Below are 19,774 nucleotides of genomic sequence, written 5' to 3' on the forward strand. Positions count from 1 at the left end.
GCTATTCAGCACTGGCGGCGGCACCGGTAATAATTTCAACCAGTTCACCGGTAATGGCGGCTTGACGCTGACGGTTGTACAGAATCTGGAACCTGCAATGACGTTAGACACCATCCCCATTGAAAACCATTTGGCTTGTACTCACTTGTCGATCATCTCTCCAGCGTTCTTCGAGGCATTCTAAATGAAAAGGTTAGCCTAGCTGAGTATGGAATGAGTGCATCACGAGGTTACTTGCCTCCATAGCGTTGCGACGGGCAGAGATCTCACAGGCGTGGCCTTCAGCCATAGCCCAGAACAAGCTGTTGGCGAGAGCGTACTCGCGGAGGTTGGAGAGTGTCTCCTCATCGGCCTCGTAGGCAGAGAAGTTGGCTGCGCAAAAATCAGTATTTTGTGGCCTTCCAGGCGAAAACGTAGTACTAACGGGACTTGGTGATGGCCTCCTCGGAGTAGGCCTCGACGGTCTCAGGCTCGTAGCTCTGCGCGTTGACAAACTTGTTGTAGATGATGCGGACGCTGGCGTAGTCGGTGGGCAGAAGAGCGATCTGGTCGGCAACAGCCTGGGCATCGGCAAAGGTAGGAATGTCCTTGCAGACGTTGGCGAAGCTGAGGACGATGGAGTTGGGGTTGGTACGCGACAACTGAGCCTTAGCCTTCTCGCCGAGGACGACAAGGTCGGAGTTGGGGGTCTGCTCGAGAGCGCGGCGAGTGGCCTTGCTGAGACCGGAGTGGATACCACCGCAAAGACCCTTGTCGGAGCTGGCGACAACGAGCAAGGTCTTTTTGTCCTCGAGGGGCTTGGTCTCGGCTTGCTCGAAAATGGTGTTGGAGGTCTGACCGTAAGCACGAGAGTCGTCCATGGCCTTCTGAGCGCGGGTCAGACGGGTAGAAGCGATGACCTTCATGGTGTTGGTGATCTTCTTGATGTTCTTGATGGACTTGAGACGGCCTTCGATTTCACGCAGAGTCGCGAAGTTGGCGGCATTGGGGGGCGCAATGCTTCACAAACGTCAGTATCGTCGCCAATTCCATTCTTATATCCAGACTCAATGGTATGGTGTTGTTTCGAAGACAGAGGTCGTAGATGCAATGTGCGGGCTGGGTGCCGGAGGAGGACTTACCGGGTAACCGCAACGGCACCAGCCCTCACGGCCGGACGAACAGCACGGGTAAGCATAGTGAGATCAGACCGTATGACTGAGAGGAGAATATCACCGGGTATAGGGGCGAGGAAATGGCGGCAATGGGATCACCACGGGGTTGTATCGCCGGCGGAGGTGGTCAACAGTGGATGATGGGAAGTGGACGAATTCGACTCCTGTTTCTGTTCTTCCGGCACCCGGAGGACTAGTCCTCTTCGGGAAGCTACTACGGCGAGGACGAAGGACCAGAAGTGTACTCACGTGACCATTATCCGAAGTCCCCGGCCGACAGGTATTTATGGAGCCTGAATGATAAGGCATGTACAATTCATGCAATGAGAGTGGCTGAACGGTCCGGAGAAACATAGAGTGAAGCCCGGATCGCCTCAGGCCCCAACCAAGACAGCCTCGCTTTCCATTCCTTTCCTTTCTTCTTCCTCTCGATTGTGAAGTCTCGCGTGAGCTTTCTCCTCTCATTCTGGCCTGCTTCTCTCATACCCAATGTCTCTTCTACCCTAACCCCGCCCTTTTTCCTCTCTCGATTCTCTCATCTACTGAACCAACTTCTTGTCTCATTGGTCAATCATCATTGACTTCGTTCGTCAAGCGCCAGCTCGGCTCTACAGACTTGGCGGCTCAATCCCGATTCTCTACCTCCCTGCGACCAGAGCTCGCCTTATATCTACTTTCGCTCCCCAACGCAGATCTGCTCCTCGCTTTATCGCAAACATGAGCTCTTCAGACGATGATACCCCGCTCGTCAAAATGAACGGGAGATCTTCTGGTTAGTCATGGCCTTCATCCTCGATGCGCCGTCTTGCTCTCACTCCATCCTTACCTGAGAGTATCGTGCTGTCATGCTATACGCTGCGAACTTTATGCTGACCTGTGTTTTTTCCAACTTCAGGTGGCCAATCTGTGCCAAAAACGAACGGCGCAACGGAAATTAACGGCCATGTCGATCCTGGGGTCTCTATTCGTTTTGGGGCGGTGCAAAAAGATGGTGACGTTGAAATGAATGATGCAGATGGCGCCGCCAGTGCGAGCAAGAGAAAGGCGCGAACGAGCGTTGGCCAAGCAAAGTCGTATGCGGAACCAGAAAGCAGTGAGGAGGACGAGCCTTTGGTACGCCCATCCGCGCCCCTATATTCTACGGCACTGTTTGCCGTCGTTGTTTGTTTCGGCGGCTGACTATCCGACAGAGCAAGCGTCGTCGCACGTCTGTGAAACACGAAGATCCAGAGACCGATGAAGATGTACCTCTCGCGCTCAACGGCAAGAAACTTCCCCAGACGTCGGAAACCGCCATTGGTACCGAATCAGACTCCGATGTTCCGATTGAAAGGAAATTGGCCGCCGAAAAGAAGAAGATTCAGATCAAGGGCGAAAAGGAGGCCGACTCAGCCCGAAAGTCCGCCAAGCCAGCGGCTTCCACAAAGAAACAAACAAACGGCGTTAAAAAGGAACCTGCCTCAACCAAGCAGGCTCTGAAGCAGGTCAAGGCTGAGCCAAAGTCGGGCCAATCTACCCCAGCAAAGAAGAATGGGAAAGCTACGCCGGTGAAGGAGGAGAGTGAAGAAGCTGAAGCCGAGGAGGATGACGAATACAGATGGTGGGAAGACCCAACGAAGGGCGACGGTACAATCAAGTGGAAAACTCTTGAGCACAACGGCGTGGTCTTTCCACCTCCCTACGAGCCGCTCCCGAAGCACGTCAAGATGAAATATGATGGAATCCCCGTCGACCTTCACCCTGACGCTGAAGAAGTTGCAGGCTTTTTCGGCGGTATGCTGAACTCGACACAGAACGTCGAGAATCCTACTTTTCAGAAGAACTTCTTTACGGACTTCAAGGACATTCTCAAGAAAACCGGCGGCGCGAAGGATCAGAAGGGCAACAAGGTCGACATCAAAGAGTTCAAGAAATGCGATTTCCAACCAATCTTCCAGTACTACGACACCCAACGCCAAGAGAAAAAGGCGTTGCCGCCCGCTGAGAAGAAACGCCTCAAGGCCGAGAAAGATGAGCAGGAGGCACCTTACATGTATTGCATGTGGGATGGCCGGAAGCAGAAAGTTGGCAATTTCCGAGTCGAGCCTCCTTCGCTTTTCCGTGGCCGCGGTGAGCATCCCAAGACCGGCCATGTCAAATCACGTGTTCAGCCAGAGCAAATCACCATCAACATCGGCAAAGAGGCTCGTGTTCCTCCTCCGCCCGAAGGCCATAAGTGGAAGGAAGTGAAGCATGACCAAGAAGGCACATGGCTCGCCATGTGGCAAGAAAACATAAATGGAAACTACAAGTATGTCATGCTTGCCGCCAATTCCGACGTCAAGGGCCAAAGTGATTACAAAAAGTTCGAAAAGGCGCGTGAGCTCAAGAAGCACATTGGTCGGATTCGTAAGGATTATCAAAAGAACCTGAAGAACGAACTCATGGTAGAGCGTCAGAAAGCCACCGCTGTCTATCTTATCGACCAATTTGCTCTCCGTGCGGGTAATGAGAAGGGTGAAGATGAGGCTGAAACCGTGGGCTGCTGCTCTCTGAAATATGAAAACATCACACTCAAGCCCCCCAACCGGGTGGTCTTTGACTTCCTGGGTAAGGACAGTATCCGGTTTTACGATGAGGTTGAAGTCGATCTACAGGTCTTCAAGAACCTGAAGATCTTCAAGAAAGCCCCCAAGAAAGATGGTGACGAGATTTTTGATCGCTTAACCGTAAGCTGCTTAAAAGAGCTCGAGATTTAACAAAGGTGGCTAACGATTCCAGACATCTGGCCTCAACAAACATCTTTCTCAATATATGCCAGGACTGACCGCAAAGGTGTTCCGTACATACAACGCTTCGCATACGATGTCTGAACTGCTCAAAGATATGCACGCAACCGGTACCAATGTCGAGAAGGTCAAAGCGTACAATGATGCCAATCGGAAGGTTGCTATCTTGTGTAACCACAAGCGGACAGTCGCTGCAGGGCACGCCAATGCAATGGAGAAGATGAGCGAACGAGTAAGTCTCAAGATCTCCCGCATCAACCTGCGCCCAGATTTGACTCACACTTTATTCCCGTATAGATCAAAGGCCAGCGGTATCAGAAATGGCGTCTCAAGCAGATGATGTTGGATTTGGACTCGTCGTTGAAGAAGAAGAAGGGCGCCAAGTACTTCGAACTGGATGAAGACATTGATCAGAATTGGGTCAAGGAACACCAAGCTTTCTTAATCGAGGAGCAGAAACAGAAGATCACGAAGAAGTTCGAAAAGGAAAACGAAAAACTCGCAGCCGAGGGTGAGAAAGAGATGAAGGCGAGTGAGCTCGAGACACGGCTCGAAGTGATCAAGGATCTAGAGAAGAAATACAACAAAGAGAACAAGACCGGCAAGGTGGAGGCTGAAGGCCGAGGCCCAACTGTCGAGAAACTGGAAGCCGCCATTCAAAAGATTCAGCAGCGCGTCGAGAACATGGAGCTCCAGGCTCAAGACAAGGAAGACAACAAGGAGGTGGCCCTCGGCACTTCGAAGATCGTAAGTTTTCACTCACACCTTTCGCGTTCGCTGGACATATCTGATATCTGACAACCAACAGAACTACATCGATCCCCGCCTCACAGTCGTCTTCAGCAAGAAATTCAACGTCCCAATGGAGAAGTTCTTCTCCAAGTCTCTCCGTGAGAAGTTCGAGTGGGCCATCAAGTCCGTCGATGAGAACTGGGAATTCTGATTTGGATTACATCTTCATCACTCTCCTTCTGGTTATTGGCTTGGCGTCTGCATACTACGGCTGTCTATTTTCACAGCTGTTTCCGTCTGAAAACTCTATGCATTTCCAAACAGCTTACTCTTTCTTATCGCTTTGTCGCCAGTCCCACCTCTAATTTAGGCATCGAGGCTCCTCATTTACCTTACCTATATCCCTTGTACGGACGTCTTTCTTTGTTCATGCAAACGAGCAGTGAAAGGAGACATCCGACAACCTATATTATACATTATATTCATCAAGATACATTGCGCCTTAGCTAGTTCTACAATTAGAAGGTTCAGTTTCCTATCCACTTTCACATTCTAGATGCGCATGTGCATAAGTAGGCAGATAAGTAGGCAAGTGTATGCACAGAATCTACTCTGCCCGCTGGAAAATGTATATCCTCAGTTCGAGTCATATCCTATTAGGATTAAAGTACATCCGTAGAAAGTAAAGACGAGATTTGTAAATGAGATCAAGAGAAAATAGTTCATCCAGAAATGCTAAGTATTCCGTTCAACGGACCAAATCTAACAGCACATGACATGATGTGGTATGGTATAGTACGGCCACGCAAGATCAAGGCCAGGATGAGACGCTAACAAAGCGAAGTGAACAGTAGAATGGTATAGACATGGAAAATGCTTCAAGAGGGCTGAGAGCAGACAAGAAAAACTGAGATAACCAGAACAAGATGGAAATGGAACAGACCAGTGTTCCAACAGTCAACAATGAAAAATAGAAAGAAGTGAGGGTAAGAATTATAAATTAAAGTCGGGAGAAATGTGTAGTGCGGCCGTTAAGGTAGCGAGAGAAATGGTCAAAGAATGCGGTCTATAGATAGGAGGTGAGTACTTTTGATCGAGACGATCCGTGGGTCGAGTTGATCTATGGTGAATTGCTGATGCGGATTCCGTAGTCGTACGCGGTTTTAAGAACCACTGGGTTCGTTATCAAGGGTCGTTAGCGGGGTCCATCGTTCTCTGCGCTGTAAAGCTCAACAAGTCGACAAGAGGAAAAAGGTGTAGTAGGACCGAGTTGCTTATGGCCACCAGCCCATCCGTTTGTAGCTTTCAACCATGTCTCGGATGCCGTCAGGACCGAAGTTCCTGGTCGGTTTCCAGCCGGTGGTCGTCTCGAACAGGGCACCGTCGAGCGACATGTCTTGGTCTTGAAGGACATCCCTCTCGATGAACGGGCTAATAGGGCCTGGTCGCTGAATGCCTTTTTCTTCGACCAGGTCAGACCAACCTTGCAAGGACTCCTCGTTCATATCATCGACCACGTCATCTAAGTTCAACTTGGCGAACTGCGACGCCAGAGAACCCAGAAATGAGCATTTCAATCCGAAAACCTCAGTAAGAGCTTCGGCGATATGGGCCTGGCGGGTATCATTGTGGTCGACAACATTGAACAGAATGGGAGAATCCTTGGGAGCACTGTACTTCCATTCTGCAGCCCTCCATAAAGCGCTGGCTGCGTCTTTGACATAGAGGGTATTTGTCTTCAGATCCTTGGAGTAGAGAAGTTCAAGGTCCTTCTGCATATCCAAGTAGACCCGCGCAAGACAGATTGCCATCGCAAAGTACCCAGATTCATACTCGCCGTACACGTTTGGCAGTCGTAACACGATATGGTTGAGGTCAGGGGTGTTCATCAACACATCGTTCGCCTTCAGCTTCCATTTCGCTAGCTTGTGCCATGCCTGAAGTTTGTCACCTTCTTTCCGCGGGGTGGAGCCACCTTTGTAGACGTGCGCAGTGGAACATTCAACGAAGACACCAATCTTCCGGCGAGCCACTTCACGGCCTAGCGCCACACTCAGATTATAGCTCCGGGCTTCATAGACATCGTCGGGCTGGGAGTATCTCGTTTCGCCTCCGCAGTTGATCACGTAGTCGAATTGTTCGCCGTTGGCACGATCAAAAATGCGAGGGAAATGCTCTAAGTGAAGAGAACAATTAGTTGAGGACTCGTCAATGTATAGCAAGCTTAATACTCACGTTCCCGGCTAGCATCGGCTTGGACAAATTTGTCCTTGGAGCAAGCTTCTTCGAATTCGGGAGCTAGCCAGGCTAATTGCGGGAGGACCTTGTCGACGAGTCGCACCTCCGAGGCTAGGTTGTTTTCGTGGATGTAGAGGGCCAAATGGCGACCGATGAATCCTACATTGCGAGATCTAGGTTAGACACAGTATCTTGCTGCTCCGTAACGGTGTTGAGCACATACCCAAGCCTCCAATAATCAGCACGGAGGGCTTCTTGTCCGCCATTGTAAAAGAGGTCAATAATGGTATATAGATCGTAGAAATACCGGTCTTTGTTGCAGCGCACGGGCGATTCTCAAGATGACAGCGCAGAGCAGACTGTCAACACCCCACACAATATGGCCTGAATAAAGTAGGCGGCGAACAGAGAGATGTAGCGAATTCGGTGTGTGCAGTGTTGGTCTTGGTCGGGCGAGCGGCGGAGTCGAGGATGTGGAGAGGATGAGATACCACCTATAGGAGAAGCAACGTTCTGTGTTGAGGCTGTGTCGTCTTGGAGAGGAGAGCGCCCTTCGAAAGAAGCGAAAGATCGAGACAGGAAGGAACAAAGAAGGGAGAAAGAAGGCCGAGAAGTAAAGCACAGGAGGAAGAGGAAGAAGAGGGAGAGAAAGTTTGGGGGTAACCGTTTTGGGCGACAGTCGATTCAGGTTCAATAACCAGTACTTCCTCTTCACGCTTCAGAAACCCCGGGAGTTCGGAGGATACTCTGCTTGCTTAACCGGTTGACTCGAGAGCATACGTATCCTATTGCTTCACCCTTGTCAGTGTCCAGGATTCTCGGGGCGCCCTCTACTCCGTACGGGCCTGATGCTTTCGTGGGTTGTTGATCCTTGTTTCCTGCGATCTATGGCAGACTCCCCCAGACCTACCGCTACGTGGACTCTCTAACTGATTTATGAGGCCTTGTTCCAGATTTAACAGCTTGGAGGATCTCTTGTGTCAGTGCTCTTTGATCATCCCGCCAAACCGAAGCGATAAGTCCCGGGGAAGCGAGCAGAAAAAGCAACTTCACGTCGAATACGGGGATGACGCTCCCCTCCAAGCCATCGCCGAGCGAACGCCGTTAGCGCTGCATCTAGAAATTTCGGCGACATCGTGGGTTTTGGTCATGAGGACAGGTCGACTGTCGTTCCCCTGCCAAGCAACGCGTTGTGGGACGTCTGCACCAACGCTCCACCCCAGGAAATTTGACTCGAGTATCTCATATTGCTCACCATTTTTTATCGAAAAGATACAATGCGCTGAAAGCGGCTCCAAAGGAGTACGGAGCTCATGAGGCATTACACGATCCGCTTGGAGGAGAGTACCCAGACGGCCTGCAAGAATCAGGAAAACGGTTTGAGATCGAGTACTCTGTATCTATCTGAGGCTGTCCGAGGGAAACTACAACCACCATTTAACTCCACAAGTCGCAGATATCCGCACAATCCAAGAGTTCAGCGGGTGGATCGTGACCAGTCAGGCTCGCCGAGTCAAGAGGCGAACTCACCAGTGCACTTGCCAGATACCGGGCCCTGTGGCTTTGACTTTGCGCTTAATTTTGAGACTTTGACGAACTGTCTCACTTCGAAAAGACGGCTGCAACATCAAAAATAGTGTCTTCGAAGATCATTTTGCTTTGAACTCTGCTGTCCTGTAATTGACAAGTCTATTTGCACTCTTCGCAGAGCTGACTGGTGGAAATGAAGAATCAATGTCACATAAGGCAAAGAGTATGACGCTGGGTCCAAGTGGATAGGGCAACACAAGAGCATCGACATGGGGAGTCGATCATGGGCAAGAATGAAATGAACAATTTCTACTCCCCGACATGCTCGAATTATTCCCTGCAGGGATGACGGAGTCCGGGGAGACAATCGCAATAAGACATGCAGTTGAAGTTCGGCGCGTCCCTTGCTTTCGAAGAGACACCAGTCAAACGGAGAGCGCATCAGATAAATTGTGCATGGCCAGCTTCATGTTCCTTCCACGCAAACGTTCCTGCAAACTCCGGCCTGCAATTGCCACCTGGGCACTGGGAAATTAAGTCTCCTTCCAGGATTTTCCCGCTTGATCATCTGCAGGGAATAAACCAGGATCTGCGGCTCGGTGGGGATTTTTAATCTCTACCCACTCTATTATTTGCTAGCGATGCAACCCCTAGATGTCGCCCTTGTTCTTGCGCCGGACAGCTCTCGCAGAGTCGCTGATAGTGTCCTCCTTCTGTCAGCAATTCGGCGATCAAAACGCAATATTGTTTGCGTTGCCAAACACTCAAAGGGGAATCCTTTCTGAAAACATTCGCTGAAGAAAATCAGTTGACGTCACGTCCCAGAGTCCGAGGAAATCTCCGATCTACGGCATCTGTTAATCTATGATCGGAGAGCTTCGCATTGCGTTCCATGGTTCGTGCCAGCCCGGCCGGGCTAAATCAACCGCCATTCTGGTTCTGCGGAGTATAACCCTACCTCCGGATACAAGTGACTCGCATTCCCTGACACTACTTTTACAATCAGCGCCCTGGTAGGTAAAGAGAGGTAGGATGCCCGCTCCGTTAAGGAGGGCTACCATCGAAGCCAACGACCTCTGGCCTGCAACCTCGGAGGCGTCGGCTCCAATGGTCTACGGCCTGAACCAATCGATGTGCCTACTACGGATGTTATCTTCTGCCTTCAAGTACTAACACTAGTGTAGGATTATCTTTAGCTGACCGCGATTATCAGATCACACAGGCTCGGTCAAAGTCTCCGATTCCTTACACTACTACTCCTCATAAGTCATAATCCAAGCCTCGAGGCCCACTGTGCCCATATACAATTTCGAAACTATGCAACGCTCGACCTGCAGGATATCCGATAACCCACAATATCCCTGACGCTAGAACCCCAACTTCCAACTTCCAAGTCTATATCTCCCTTCCATAAAGCTTCAACCTTAATGGCCCGTCCGAATGCACCGGCAGTTTCTCGCACCACTTGAACTCAATCGGAGCGAGATAGTCCTCATACCGATTATACGTGCGTCCTTGCTTATTCCTATCGGCATCGCCGTAGAAGTTCCGTTCAATGTCTGCCTTCACCACAGGCATCGCTTTGTTCTTGTACCACTGCGTTTGGGCATTATGGTCGTGCCTCTAGGCGGGCGAGTAGACGGCCGAGAAGTAGGTTATGTCTGTGTCTGTTTTGCCTGTGGTCTTGTTGTTCCAGGGGCAGTGGTAGTTGTAGTTTAGGTAGAAGTAGCCGCCGCTTTTTGTGGGACATTGTGCCTTGTGATGGATGGACTGGGGTGGGTGGAGTGGTCTTCAGGAACAAGTATCTATGCCTGCTTTGGGAAGTAAAGAGAGGATGGGGGGAGGTATGGTCAAGGGTAGATAGGGTAGTCGTTTTGGCGGGGTGTAGATGGCAAAAAATAGCCGCGATTTCAGTCTCGTTCTGCTCTCGTTCACATCATCACATAGTGGATACCAGATGGCTGAGAAGGAATGGGGAGGAAGGAGGCTATCGCAAAGCCTGGGCTGAGCTGAGGTCACCAATTAGCCTGTGCAGAAGCTATAACTGTCTTTTTAAGGGTCATCTGCTCTGGTGCTCTGTTTGCAGCCAGCCTTTGGTCGAGCTTGGCGCCCGCCATTATCATTATGAAGAAGGACGAGGCTGCATGTTCTGGATCCAAGAGAGATCCATGTCCCTAACCAAGACGAGTCCCTGGCTGGTAAGCTTGGTGTCCCAATCACTCAGTCGCACGCGGTCAAAGTCAGAGTGAGAATGTAATGATTTTGGGGCCTGTTGTATGCTCCGCACCTTGTAGAATGCGGAATAGAGGTTGTAGAGACGTGAAATGACGTACAGAGGTAGGCATGGGAGTGTAGTAAGACTAAAGTTTCACCCCGGGTTCGACACGCAATATGAGAATAGCATTGGCGATATCGCAGTGGCCCTAACTAACTATCTTCGCTAAATCCTGTCCATTCTCAGATGTTCCAGATTTGCCTTGTCGACCAACTCATTGATCGGTAATACATCACATTCGCAACCTAAAGATCCCAAGGTGTTGCCTGCTCAACGAAAACGATCCTATCCTACCCCTGAACGTGCAGTAAAACTCTCATCCGAAAAACATCGAAGAGCTTGATCCCAAGCTCTTTCATCAGCCATGCCTTCTGAATCATATGCAACACAATACCCCAATCACTATCATTTCCCCAGCGAACAAGAACCTCATCCCCAGCCCACTCGAGCTTAACAGACGCCATCGCAATCACGGTCTGCGCAGCACAGATATAATCCGCTTGGCTGCGGCAGTCTGCTCCCTCAAGTTCCATCTGAGCCTTCATCTGAGCCCTAGGCGTCCACCACTCCTTCTCTAGACCACGCTCGCGGCCCATTTTCAGGAGGAAGGACGACGCTCCCTTGAAGGACTGATATCCAACCCACGCCGGGGCCGTGGTCGTGTTATCTGTGGCTACTAGGAAGTATGTCTCGCGACGGTACTTGGAGCGAAGGGCTTTTGTAGAGATGTCGGTGGCGGGGGAGGTAATATGCGCGGTGGTGGTTACTTTGGTCGTCCCACTGCAGGTCGACTGGACTGTGAGCGAAGTTAAGGAGCAGGAGCTTGTATCATCCTCGCTATCCTTGTCGCTGGGAGGTGGATGCGGTGTATGGTGTTAGATGCAATGTGAGACTTCTTGATTCGACGTTGTGCGGGTGGCCTACGAGGTATTTCGTCCATCTCGTCTTCGCTGAACCCATCCTGCCTGGTGGCTATGCCTACCTCCTCATCCTCCTCTGCCTCTTTGCCATGGTATGTAGAGGGCTCGTATTCAGTTTCCTCGCGTACGTTCGTCTCTGGAGCGGTTGCAGGCGGTGTTGCAAGCGCAGCCATTGACTGAGAAGACTCAGGTTCCGCGATCAGTCTGCCCTTCGTCATGCCGTCCGCTTTCTTTTTAACAAGTTGCACCAGAGTCTCCAGTAGCCTGGGAGCTCATCTGCAACACCCATCGAAACCGTAGTATTAGAGAAAACAACAAACTCACACATCACGATTCTCCGGCCACCAAACATCATCACCCATCCTTAACGAGTCCGCCATAATATATTTAGTCCGATTCGCAGTTCCCCAATGCTCAACGCCATAGATATCCAGAAACTGCTCTACACATAGCTCCCGACTAGCCTCTGACTCGCGTAGTTCGCGCCAGGTGTGGAAAAGGTTCGACATGGCGCTTCAAGTGCTTGAGGGACGTAGAGTGTTGTTCGTATTTCAGGTCCAGGAACTTCGTGAAGTCCCTGTCCAGCTTCAACTGCGTCATGTCTGAGGTATTGATGGCGGGTGCTTGGGGCTGGGGTTTGGCGTGTTGAGCGGGACCTGGCCATTCCGGTCGGAGATCAATGGCAGGAGACGGCTTAGGATGAAGAATGGTTGAGCGAGGTAGGTAGGAGTTGGTTGTGTTGGAGAGGGTGAGTAAGACAGGAGAGGAAGAGGGTGACGCAACGCGAGGGAGGGAACTTGGAGAGAGTGGGTTGTTGTTGTCTTGGAACGAAGTGGGTTATCAGGGAATTGACCACATATTCCATTCTTTCTCAGAATCGAAGCTGGATGTAAGAAGACCCAGTACGTTTCTGAGAGCGTTAAGGTGTGCGTACCTCTTCTCATGAGAAGGTTTGCCGGCTAGGGTTGAAGTCGCCGTTGACACTGGATAAGAATCACCAGGAGTTCATGCCCTTGAGACCACACTGTGGGGGATCATTAGATCATTAGATCATTACCTGAGACTCCTATGGAATGTTGCCTTCGTTAAAATAGAACGAATGCTGCCGCGGTGGTCAATGGAACTGGGGCTTTACCAAGTATCCCTTCTTAATGAGAGCTAGGAGGGTAGAACATGAGTTCTTGCTTCATATTGCATATTCAGAAGAGCCATTCCATTTTATCGTAAGAGTCATTATGCTGAATGGATATTAGGATACATACGTCACCTGAGACAATCACACCCAATGCAGATATCCCCTCCTCTTTGCTAGCAATTCATGAACAGTCGTAGGGTTTATATCACCCAGCACCAAGGTGCTTCAGCGAGTTCCGCAGCTCCTTGATTGCCGTGTTGACATCGTCAAATGTGAGCGCCGACACAGCCCACCGGGCATGTTTCTGAGCCAGTGAGATTGCTTGATCATCAACATTATGAGAACCCGACTGCGAGGACGTAGGCGCGGCAACGGGTGGTGTTGCAATAGGTGTAGGCTGGTACGGCGAACGTGAAGGTACAGGAGCGGGGGCGGCGGACGGTACGAATGGAAGAGCAGCGGCGCTAGGCGCGTTGTAGAATGAGCCGACGTCATATGGAGCGGGTGCTGGATTCGTAAGAGGTGTAGTATATGGCGGAGGGAACGATTGGAATTCATTCGAGGGATTCGCCTGGTGGCCTCCAATGCTAGAAGGCGTATCAGGAAGAGTCGCGGAGGATGCTGAAGAGGCGAAGGTGTTTGGCGCTGATGGGAGGTTGAGTGGGGAGTCTTGACCCGAAGCTACGTTCTCAGTCCGACTAGATGTCGATGCCGGGCCCTGAGGAACGGAAGGCAGTTCGGTAAAGGACGTTGGCGGCTGTGGCAAAGCGGGTGATGAATCTGAAGGTCGCGCACCTTGGGTGTCGCCTGGTTCGTCTTCAACCCTCGACTGCAATGGTGCTTGTGATGAGGACGCAGCGGCGTTATCAAGCTCGAACTGTAGCTGCGACGATAGATCTTCTGTTTGTGGCTCTTCCTCTTCGATCTTCGGATTCGACGCGTTGGGGTCTTCTCCCGCCTTGATTGCCTTGACAATCCTCACAGCATGATACTTTGCGAATTTCACTTTCGCAGCAACTTCAGCTTCGAGCGGGTTCCAAATCTGACATAACTCGAGGAACGTTGCGGCCGCCTGAAACGTATCTGCTGTTTGTCTGTACCAAAGTCAACTCTAGCCCTTTTATACAAGTCGGTAGACCGGCACGAACTTCGTCACCTTGTCGGCGCGCATAGAGGCCTCTGCACGACCAAAGACCTCCAGGCCAAACTCCTCCACGTAGGCGCTAGCCGCCATGGAATCCGTAATAGCATCATTGTCGCGATTACCGGTTTGGAACTTGAGAGAAATTAACTCGTCAGCGTCTGTCCTCATTCCACACGGGACGTCTCGTGATCGTCGACCGGTAACGTACTTCTTCCAGCTTCTCCATTAACTGCGTTGTGTACAGTTTCACTTCATCGACGGTGTTGTGAAGACCCTTTTCGATGATTTGGTTCACGATGTAAAAATTGCCTATCATAAATGACGCGGTCTTGTCAGTCCGCTGTTTACAGAGAGGTCGCACCGACTCACACCAGTAGGCGATAATGGGCTTTGCCTTTTCGAGCTGGGCTGCGCGCACGGCGAACCGCCCTACATCTGCTGATCTTAATGCAGCGGGAATATTGCTCGCCATGGTTCCGGGTTCGAGGTGAGATTCGGCGCTGACGGGGGCAATTGTGAGAAGGAGAAAGCAAGAGGCAAGCGGGGATGACGTTGGGAGGTTGATTTGCGGAACAGAGGCTAAATTGCGGCTGCCTCCCCGCACTAGCTTAGGATCACTAGTATGTATGCAGGCTACAACAGATAAACAGTCAACCGCAATCCCTGCAGCTCAGTCGGAGCTCATATTTGACACTCATTTTATTTGTACATGCTCATTACATAATCATGCATCCTCCACAATCCACAACCCAATTTCCACCCTCTCTTCTCCAAGGGCTTCCACTTCAAAGTGGTCTTCCACCTGCCCACCGGGTCCTCCAATTCTCTCAAGCACAATCCACACTCCACCTCTTTCTTCTAGTCCAGGCTGTAGATCGAAGTCTTCGATGCGCACTCCAGCTATTGAGTCGCTATGGTCGCCATCTTCTGACGTGGCTAGGATTTCCTTGTACGGGCCCTGGCCGAGCTCAACGGTCATCAACACGGGTGAAGGTCCAACAGATCGATTCCCAATGGTAGACTGCCTGCTCCTCGCAATGAGCCTAACTCGGGTAAGTCTAGAAGTTTGTAAAGGAGCGAGCATTCTGTCTTGACCCGGGAGCAGAACTCCAATGTCAGACAATACCATCCGTCGCCCTGCGGCTTCTGGAGGGAGCTGCTTCATTTCACAGGGGATATTCGCCGATAACCAGAGCGTGAAAGGTCCGAGTTGGTCTGGGGCAAAGGTAGAGACAACAATCGTGTATCTTCCTGGGTCAAGGTCTTTCTTCTCCGCTAGAGAGCCGCCACGGCGATAGTCACCACTATCTGCGACGATATCGCGGCTACGAACTCTGGCTATGCGCTTTCCGTCCGAGTAGAAGAGCTTAACATGAGTGGCAAGCTCGGGGTCTGAGGGTTCCAGGACAATGGATACATCCGTAGGGTCCAGAACCGTTATGCTGAACTGTGGGTTTAGCGAGTACCGTGCTGATTCCGCATTTCCCCCGGCTGTTGATGTTGTCCAAGAGCCCTGGACCTTGTTTACGCACATGTACTTATTCGGAGCATGGGATATGTGCACAGGCGACTTGGAGAAGGCAGAGAGTGTAAAGTTCTGGCTGACGGAAGGTAAGGATTCTTCGGACACGACAGCGGTATAGGTCGTTCCTGGAGGTATATTCAGCCTCATAAGTGTGTTTGGCGAATCGACATAAGGCCTTCGATGAAGTGCACCATCGCTCAGAGACACCCTCTTTCCTCCCTTGAACACATATATGCTTATGAAGCCAGCTGGTTCGTCAACTCCCATTGAAACATGAGTGTCGATTGTTCTGAAGTGCTTGCCCAGCAAGAGCCAAACAGTACCACCTCGCTCACTGGTAACGGAGAATTGTGGGTTTTTCACAAAGCACCCTGCCATTCCTCTGTCTTTGGATAGATCCCATGTGAAGTGTATATCTTCCTGGTGGGCGAAGAGTCCGGGGTTCCAGTTCAGGTACAAATTCTCGAAATGTTGAAGGACGCTTTCGCAATCCATCCAGAACGTGCCCGGAGAAAGGAAGCGCGAGTTATCTGCTGGATCAGGCTCAGTAAATAATGCCGGGTATACGGTTTCGGCCCCAGCCCATGGGTTCTTCACAAGGATTTGACGACGTCCTTTGGACTCCTTCATATCCAGAATCGCGTAGTCATGCTCGCTAACAAGACCCAGCTCTTTTTGCTCTCTCTCTGTTAATTTCCCAGTCCCAATGGTCAAGAGAACTTCTCTATTGTGAAATGACTTGAAAAGGCTCGTCCAAATCTGATCGGAAGTCACTTCATCATTGTGTAAAAAGACTTGCTCCGGTATCCAGCCAGTCAGCACCCACAAATCGGTTCCGGAATTGCTTCCAGGGAACTCATAGCCCCCGCGAAGTTTCAAGTATGCCTTTTCGACAAGAGCGGGCCAGAGAAAGTTACCATGGTTCCGATCAATCACATAAAGAGACCGTGAGGTTTTTGACGACGGCAGGCGGTCATCGATAACCACCTTGCGGAAACAACCGTTGAAATAGAAGCGGAATATGTACTTTCCAGAGGGTGAGACTCGAAACTTAGTAGGATCGTAGGCGCAAGGATAAACAACGGGAAGTAGATTCTATGTTTCATCAGCTCTCCCTATTCATTGTGGGCGACGAAGCAGTCTCACCTCGTCGAGGCCACGTTCACATCTCGAAGTTGTCGCGCAGAGACTAGCGACTACCGAGCAATCCGTCAAGACATCTTGCACCAGGTCTGTTTTCTCAGCAACAGACATCACTGGACTCAGGGGCACCCCTGCGTCATCTGATTGCCCCGAAAGCAGCTCCTGTGGTCTTTTCCAGCCTCCGAATATGTCTCTTTGTAAGTCGGACAGATGAAGGTCAGGCTCATCGCTAGTGTTCAATTAGCCTATGCAAAGCCAGGTTAAGATGCAGCGATTGTAGAGAATAACGGACATACGTGAATAGGCCGTCTTCCGCTTTAGACTCGAACTCTTCGAGACTTGGATCCGCTTTCCATGGAAGAAACTTAAAACCATTCAGCTTCGCACCTTCTAGAAGGATTATCTCTTCACGAGTCGTCAGGATGCGCGTCGAGGCAGGAGTTCGAAATACATAGCGTCTATCCCGAGATTGGGCTGCAGTCCGCCAGTCTTTAGCCTCTTTTATCTTTTCTGCCCTTGTGAGCCATTCCTTGCACTTCGCGTCCAGAACATTTCTGTCTTTTGTTGAGGTCGTCAAGGACAGTGCCTTCATGTAGTGTTCCGCAGCATCTATAGCCGCCTCCAGCGCCTCTGGCTGAGATGAGGCCCCGGCAACATCGCGTTCAGCTTTCTAGCTACATGTTAGTTGACGGTCAAAACAGACTAAATCCGGAAGAATACCAGTGCTCTGGTTATCAAAGATTTCTGCGTGGATGCACTAGATCTGGACATCCTGACCCCAAATAGGTATAGTCGTTTGCTAAGCCAGGGTCTTCAGCAGAGCCTACGCTTCCCAGGACCAGTCATCCAGATAGCTTGCACCTATCAGAGGGCCGGGCGCGCAATTAGCAGGCTCGATACAGCTTGTGGCCTTTCCGGAAGCCCCCGCTGATCACCACGGCCTCACATCCGAGGTCAGGATGAGGTCAGAGTGCTTGTGCAATAACCGTTTCCCGGGTCCACAGGCGGGGGAGTAGATAACGGAGACCAAATCAAGAAGTTTTCGATAGTGTTGCAGCTGAACGGAAGGCTTCTCTAAAAGGGATGGCGTCAGCAAGCAATGTACAGACTGAAGAAAGCCATTCACTCTAGCGAGCGAGTAGTAGGGAAGGCTGGTGTTGCTCGGCGGGTGAGGACGGGAAGCAGCGCAAGCCGATAAGCTGCCCACCTCAACTAAGGTTAACCCGAAAAAATGGCCAACTCCAGTCTCCAGCAGCGCTTCTGGACCTCGGCTCGTTTTGGCATGCGCGCGCCGAGGTGAATCTCCGTCCGTCTACCGATTTTCTTCCCTGGTCCTTTGCGTCTCTATGCCACTACAGTCTCTTGCCTGCTCCTCACAATCGCTGTTCGTCTTCACTTTTTTCTTTGACTGATCCCTCTCCTTTGAATGCGTGGTCGTGTGTTTACCACTGCTCAGTACCTAGGTCGTGATCCCGTCCTCCGTCTTCGGCCCTGAAAGCGGAGTACCTAGAGAATCAGTCCAAGACGGCACACAAGACACATTTCGCAAATTCTACTTTGTCTGTTTGCCTGTTTGTCACCGTCTGGTTCTCCTCCAATCGTCAGAATTAGGGAAATTTGTCTGAGACAATGGCTGGTCAATCAAAGCCCGCGCTATCTCCGTGGGGCAGCGCCGTTGCAGGTGCAACTGGCGCGGTCCTTGCAAATGCCATCGTCTACCCACTTGATTTGTATGCTATTCCTTTACCTATAATACTCAGCCAGCCATATACTGACACTGCCTTGTGCTTTTAGAGTCAAGACGAAACTACAAGTTCAGGTGAAGAAGGCCGATGACGAAAAGGAGCGCTCGACGGACGATGTACATTACAAATCGACATGGGATGCGATCGCAAAGATTCTTGATAAAGAGGGGATTGAGGGTCTATATTCGGGCATGGCTGGGTCTCTTATCGGGGTCGCCTCTACCAATTTCGCTTACTTTTACTGGTACAGCGTTGTCAGGACGCTCTATATGTCATCAGAGCGTGTGCCGAAGCCGCCAGGGACGGCTACCGAGCTCAGTCTTGGTGCAGTGGCTGGTGCCGTTGCTCAGGTGTTCACTATCCCCGTTGCCGTTATCACGACGCGGCAGCAGACGCAACCGAAGGAAGACAAAAAGGGCTTGATTGAAACTGGCAAGGAGGTGGTCAACAGTGAAGATGGCTGGTCTGGCCTATGGAGAGGTCTCAAAGCGAGCTTGATCCTTGTTGTCAACCCTGCTATCACATACGGTGCCTATCAGCGCTTCAAAGACATCCTCTTCCCGGGGAGGACCAGCCTCAAGCCCTGGGAGGCGTTCCGTAAGTGATAATGGATCTCCAGGAGGGACAAAAACTAACAATCTTCGAAGTCCTCGGTGCTCTTTCCAAGGCTATGGCCACCATCGCAACCCAGCCATTGATCGTTGCCAAGGTCGGCCTCCAATCACGCCCGCCTCCAGCTCGCAACGGGAAGCCTTTCAAGACATTTAGTGAGGTGATGAAATTCATTGTACAGAATGAGGGACCCCTTTCCCTGTTTAAGGGCATCGGACCTCAAATCTTGAAGGGGCTTCTAGTGCAAGGTCTTCTTATGATGACAAAAGAAAGGTATGGTCTCTGCCGATTATTACTGCAAAGGCATACGCTGATTGTTTCAGGATGGAACTCATCTTCATCGTCTTTTTCGCATACTTAAAGAACCTCAAGGAGAAGAAACTTCGCAAGGCCGTTGATGTAGCGGCACAGAAGGCCCAAACAAGTCTCCCTGCGACGCTCAAATAGGCTTCGAGCTCTTCTCGGTACGGGTTGGGCATGGTTTGTTCTTTCATTCTGATTCCCTTTCATCTTTACATGGCGCACGGGTGTAGATGTCTGCTTTGTCTTATAAACCGAGGATCCGGCTTCCCAGATACATCTTGTATATTCTTCGTGATGTATAGAAACTTGATTTCCTATCTTTTTTACTCTGACGCTCATGTGGTGTTAAAGAAGCTTGTGACGACTTGGAGCTGCGGAACCAAGAACCGTTTGTAACCGAAATATATATTTTGACCGCCACTCCGCACCGGGCAACCGGCGGGGCAACCTTACTTTGCGGCGTTTAGTTAGTCTACCGCAACAAACTTCCCCTCGCCAGCCCTCCCACCACCAAACATCCACACTCACCACAAAAAAGGGTCAGAGCATG

General features: G+C 50.8%; 7 protein-coding genes across 7 annotated transcripts; 2 read left to right on the top strand and 5 right to left on the bottom strand.

Annotated features, from left to right (window-relative positions):
- Positions 1-69: 69 nt before the first annotated feature.
- BDV17DRAFT_256331 (F1F0 ATP synthase subunit gamma) lies at positions 70-1,286 on the bottom strand. Its single transcript, XM_073757059.1, has 4 exons — positions 1,122-1,286; positions 425-999; positions 239-372; positions 70-180 (listed from the first exon to the last, which is right to left on the bottom strand). The coding sequence occupies exons 1-4, from the start codon at positions 1,175-1,177 to the stop codon at positions 142-144; spliced, it is 804 nt and encodes a 267-aa protein (XP_073618565.1). The 5' UTR covers positions 1,178-1,286; the 3' UTR covers positions 70-141.
- Positions 1,287-1,588: 302 nt separating this feature from the next.
- On the top strand, positions 1,589-5,235 carry BDV17DRAFT_241968 (DNA topoisomerase 1). The gene is made up of 6 exons (XM_073755984.1): positions 1,589-1,926; positions 2,050-2,267; positions 2,345-3,862; positions 3,915-4,154; positions 4,220-4,669; positions 4,731-5,235. The coding sequence occupies exons 1-6, from the start codon at positions 1,872-1,874 to the stop codon at positions 4,863-4,865; spliced, it is 2,616 nt and encodes an 871-aa protein (XP_073618566.1). The 5' UTR covers positions 1,589-1,871; the 3' UTR covers positions 4,866-5,235.
- A 1-nt stretch (position 5,236) lies between these two features.
- BDV17DRAFT_241962 (NAD-dependent epimerase/dehydratase family protein) lies at positions 5,237-7,481 on the bottom strand. The gene is made up of 3 exons (XM_073755983.1): positions 7,116-7,481; positions 6,890-7,051; positions 5,237-6,830 (listed from the first exon to the last, which is right to left on the bottom strand). Exons 1-3 carry the CDS (start codon positions 7,156-7,158, stop codon positions 5,929-5,931), a joined length of 1,107 nt encoding a protein of 368 aa, XP_073618567.1. The 5' UTR covers positions 7,159-7,481; the 3' UTR covers positions 5,237-5,928.
- A 3,506-nt stretch (positions 7,482-10,987) lies between these two features.
- On the bottom strand, positions 10,988-12,126 carry BDV17DRAFT_288793 (uncharacterized protein; the record flags this gene model as incomplete). The annotated part of the gene is made up of 3 exons (XM_073761494.1): positions 10,988-11,493; positions 11,622-11,881; positions 11,942-12,126. The coding sequence occupies 3 exons, from the start codon at positions 12,124-12,126 to the stop codon at positions 10,988-10,990; spliced, it is 951 nt and encodes a 316-aa protein (XP_073618568.1).
- Positions 12,127-12,752: 626 nt separating this feature from the next.
- BDV17DRAFT_256339 (uncharacterized protein) lies at positions 12,753-14,536 on the bottom strand. Its single transcript, XM_073757060.1, has 5 exons — positions 14,266-14,536; positions 14,105-14,205; positions 13,901-14,028; positions 12,880-13,846; positions 12,753-12,775 (listed from the first exon to the last, which is right to left on the bottom strand). The coding sequence occupies exons 1-4, from the start codon at positions 14,366-14,368 to the stop codon at positions 12,958-12,960; spliced, it is 1,221 nt and encodes a 406-aa protein (XP_073618569.1). The 5' UTR covers positions 14,369-14,536; the 3' UTR covers positions 12,753-12,775; positions 12,880-12,957.
- Positions 14,537-14,569: 33 nt separating this feature from the next.
- Positions 14,570-17,897, bottom strand: BDV17DRAFT_256340 (calpain-like protease PalBory). Its single transcript, XM_073757061.1, has 4 exons — positions 17,285-17,897; positions 16,861-17,234; positions 16,568-16,793; positions 14,570-16,516 (listed from the first exon to the last, which is right to left on the bottom strand). Exons 1-4 carry the CDS (start codon positions 17,333-17,335, stop codon positions 14,621-14,623), a joined length of 2,547 nt encoding a protein of 848 aa, XP_073618570.1. The 5' UTR covers positions 17,336-17,897; the 3' UTR covers positions 14,570-14,620.
- Position 17,898: 1 nt separating this feature from the next.
- Positions 17,899-19,733, top strand: BDV17DRAFT_256342 (putative peroxisomal carrier protein). Its single transcript, XM_073757062.1, has 4 exons — positions 17,899-18,294; positions 18,359-18,906; positions 18,957-19,194; positions 19,245-19,733. Exons 1-4 carry the CDS (start codon positions 18,194-18,196, stop codon positions 19,366-19,368), a joined length of 1,011 nt encoding a protein of 336 aa, XP_073618571.1. The 5' UTR covers positions 17,899-18,193; the 3' UTR covers positions 19,369-19,733.
- Positions 19,734-19,774: the final 41 nt, after the last annotated feature.

This window comes from Aspergillus undulatus (genome assembly GCF_047715775.1).
Source record: "Aspergillus undulatus strain CBS 261.88 unplaced genomic scaffold BDV17scaffold_9, whole genome shotgun sequence".
Lineage (NCBI taxonomy): Eukaryota > Fungi > Ascomycota > Eurotiomycetes > Eurotiales > Aspergillaceae > Aspergillus > Aspergillus undulatus.